Below are 3,655 nucleotides of genomic sequence, written 5' to 3'. Positions count from 1 at the left end.
CCAGCCTGGGTGCAGTGGAGCCAAAGCACGGGAAGCTGTGACTGTGCCTCCAGTGTGGCTTCCTTTGGCTGCCCCCCACCAGACGCCCCCTTCCCACAGGATGTGGGGGCTGAGGGCCATGCTTGGTGTTTACATCCCTGGTAACCTTTGTCCAGCTGTGATTTCACCTTCCCCCCACCCCCCTTGGAAACATTCCTGGTGTTTCTTCATTTCCTGTTGTTTCCGGGCAGCCTCTCCTCGTCCCAGCCTGTGAGGCTGTGTCTCCCTGCTTGGGCTGGCAGACCGAGTAGCTCTAATTTGCTCTCAGGGCATAGGGTAACGTGTCCGGGCGGTAAATCCCTCGGCTCAACACCTGGCCTTGGGAGGAGCAGACAGGTTGCACTCAGCTGCAGAGCTTTGATGGAGTTTGCGAGCTGTTTGGGAAGGTCTCAGCAGTGGCTTGGGCAGGTTCGTGGCCCTGGGGACTGGGCACTGGTGCTTTGTAAAGCCGAGCACTGCAGGTAGCTACGCCAGGCGGATCACACCGGTCCCTGCACAGCGCTAGCTTGAAACCGCTCTTTGTGCAGAGTTGGCCAGTGTTATATGAGCAAATGAAGCATGCTTGAGAGCCCGTGATCCCAAAGGGGCTCCAAGGGGTTGCCCAAGCAGTGGCTGTGCGTTCTAACGCCATGACGGGGCAGGGTAGGGGGGATTTGACCGTGGGGGGCTTGCAGCTGCTGACCCCGTGGGCGGGGCAGCTGTGTGGAATGGAATGTTTGTCTCCTGTGTAGGGCGGAGGGTTTGGGAGTCACGTCTGGCCTGCCGTCGCCTTTGGCACGGTCTGGCTCATCTGTTGCCCAGGGCCCTTTGGGCACTAGGTCCTTATGCACCAAAAGAGAATGATGGACTCCTCCTGCTGTGATAGACGCGATTGTGAACAAAGGGCGTAGACTGTGCTGGGCTGTCGCTTGGTGGGTGTATATTTCACAGGCTGGACTCTCCCCTCCGAGAGGCAACTGAACCAGCGCAGAAATGCCAAGTTCAGGCTGCAAGTGCAGCAGTCTCTCACCACCGAGCCCAGCCGTGTTGCATAAACGCAGCCTGGGTTCTCACCCGGCCTGTGAATTTCCTGCCTCTTGTGGTTTGCTGTCAGAATGTGAGTTGTTTGAACTTTGGGTTTTGTAGCTGCTGTTGGTAAATTACAGTGTGCGGCGGGCGTGCGGGCGGGTAGGAGTAGTCACTGGTTCTGTTGCTAGGGCCTTGGATTAACACCTGCATTGCTGCCTTTGTGTCCCAGCCTCGCAGAGCCTCTCCCCGGATGTGTTTTAAGACCCTCCCCGAGGTCTTGGCATCAGAAGCTGCAGTGAGCAGGAATACTCCAAAAGCCCAACGCTCCCTCCTGCTTCTCTGCCCCTCTCTGCTCCCCCTCCAGTGCACTGCAGCCTCCAACCTGAGCCCGGCCGTGCTCTGTCCCGGCTTGGGATCCCCCTGGTTGCTGCTGTGTGGGTAGCTTGGAGTGTTCCCTGAAGTGACATGGGGTGAGCGTCACTTTAATGGCACCGGGCTCTGCTGGCAAAGCTGCTGAGGTTTCGCTGCCTTGCCCGTGTTGTGCCTGGCGGCTCTGCCACGTGACTTATTGCTGGCTGCCTAGGCCCTAATGGCTGCTTATTTATTTATGTCGGAACTCTTCCCCTGCGGGCGAGGGATATAATCTGGGCCTCTCGAGTCACAGGGCCCTACCTGAGTGTGGCTCCTGGGAAACAGTCACTAGTTGAGCCTGCTGCTGGCACGACTCCGCTGCCCTCGCCACACTGCATGGCAGCTGCCCAGCCAACCTGCGTGCTCAGACCCAGGCAGCCCCCGCTCCCACCCAGGGAACAGCAGATAGGAACTGAGATTTAGGGTGCAGCGAAGCTCCTGTGCTGTGAATCTTCATGGCCCCAGCAGGCTGAACGCTCTGGTGGAACCGGGTGGGCCCAGCTGGGGCTCATAGCTTGGTAGAAGGGATGTGAGCCTCAGGCTCCATGTCCAGTGTGCTAATCCTCTGGCTCGCAGGGAGGACGTGAGTGGGAAGGGGTAGCCTGGATCCAGCCCCGGATGGGAAAAACTTGTTCGCTGTCTCTGCCATTGTGAGCAGAAGAAAGGGACTGAAATAACCTCGAGGACGCAGGCTTTGAAAGCAGATTTCTCCTGCCTCGTAGGAGGCGCTCGGCTCTCCAGGTGCCCAAAATGGCTTGGCATTGTGTGTGCCCAGGGCTGCATGCTGGGGGTTGCCCCAGCGCCCACACCGTGGTGGATGCTCAGGAGACCCAAAGAGCTTCCTGTCTAGAAGGCTGAGAGGAGAGACCACAGCAGCCTCTGGCCAAACTGCTGCCTGGCGCCCGCCCTGCATGCCCCGTGTCTGGGATTGGGCTCAGCCCAGCTCCGGGGGGGCAGCTGGGGGCGGGGAGCCAGACATGGTGTTTGGGGGAGGGGTGGTGGCACCAGCGGTCCCTGACTTTATGCTGCCAGCTCTGATTGATTGGGGTTTACCCTCAGCTGCCTGTAGCTCTTGTAGCCCTGGGGAAGGAAGGGGCGGGGGCGTTTCCTATGTGAAGGGGCCTTTGGCTGGGCTGGTCGGAGAGCCCCTGGGGGCTGCCTGGGCATTGCTTTGTTCCAGCACCTCTGGGGTATCTTGTGGGCTCCCAGGCTCCCATGTCCCACCCTGGTAGTGGCTGTGCCGTCATCGCCCCTCTCTCTGGGCCGTGTTTCCCCGGGTGCTTTGTGTGACGGCTCGCCTTGGCGTGGGAGTCCCAGTCCTTTAACTGGGTCCTGGGGTGCCCTGGAGCGGAGCCGAGCATCTCCCCCAGGCTCAGCTAGCTGTGAACTTCTCGCATGGCTCATGCTAATGGGCTGTTACCCTTGGACACGGGGTCAAAGGGCAAGTGACATCTACTCCCAGCTGGCCTGTCCGTGGCTCTGTGATGCCCCCTGGGGGTCTGTGCTGAGGAGCTGGAGGGGTGTCCCTTCTCTGGCCCATCTCCAGAGACCATGGGGCTGTCTCCACTGCAGACGGTCCCCTGGGAAGGACCCAAATAGATAGTTGTGGCTGCTCTCTGTTGGGCCCAGGCACCAGCCCAAGGGCCGTGCTGTCCGTCAGCTGTATGTCTCCGGGTGACCGGACAGGCTGGGTGTGCTGGCCCCTGCCACAGGGCCCTGGAAAGCTACGGGCCAGCTGGGCTCGGGGGTCAGGCCCCGGCCTACGACTCAGGAGACCTGGGTTCAGTCCCCAGTATGGCCCCTGTCTGCCCGTGTGTGCCTGGGCCGGTCCCTGCATCTGTCATCCGTCGCTGCCTGTGCAGCAGGAGTGTCCCCTTCCCTCCTTGGCCCCGTCTCTGGTCGCGCCCGGCCCCGGGGGTGTGTGTGTGTGTGTGTGTGTGTTTCTGGCTGCGCCGGGCCCCGGGGAGGGGGGGTGTCTCTGGCCGCGCCCGACCCCGGTGTGTGTGTGTTTCTGGCTGCGTCCGGCCCCAGGGAGGGGGGGGTGTCTGGCCACGCCCGGCCCCGGGGTGTGTGTGTGTCTGGCCGCGCCCAGCCCCGGGGTGTGTGTGTGTGTGTGGCCGCCCAGCCCCAGGGGGGGTGTCTCTGGCCGTGCCCGGCCCCGTGTGTGTGTGTGTCTGGCCGCGCCCGGCCCCGTGTG

The 3,655-nt window shown here is 61.9% G+C and overlaps 1 protein-coding gene across 3 annotated transcripts in view; it reads left to right on the top strand.

Moving 5' to 3' along the window:
• Positions 1–112: 112 nt before the first annotated feature.
• SHC1 (SHC adaptor protein 1) overlaps positions 113–3,655 on the top strand; it is a 23,134-nt gene continuing 19,591 nt past the window's right edge. Inside the window, exon 1 of one of the 3 annotated variants that reach the window (XM_026658122.2) lies at positions 113–447. Coding sequence is in view for 1 of the 3 variants with exons in the window: in XM_026658118.1 (XP_026513903.1) it covers positions 1,012–1,135 (124 nt within the window). In the remaining 2 variants the exon portion in view is untranslated. Of the gene's footprint in view, positions 501–770; positions 1,136–3,655 lie in introns of those variants that run through there. The other 2 variants (XM_026658120.2, XM_026658118.1) reach the window with 2 other exon arrangements.

This window comes from Terrapene carolina, unplaced genomic scaffold, assembly GCF_002925995.2.
Source record: "Terrapene carolina triunguis isolate 2854851 unplaced genomic scaffold, T_m_triunguis-2.0 Scaffold397, whole genome shotgun sequence".
Taxonomy (NCBI): domain Eukaryota; kingdom Metazoa; phylum Chordata; order Testudines; family Emydidae; genus Terrapene; species Terrapene triunguis.
Note: the sequence above shows the minus strand (reverse complement) of the source record. Positions and strands in the feature narration are given on the sequence as shown.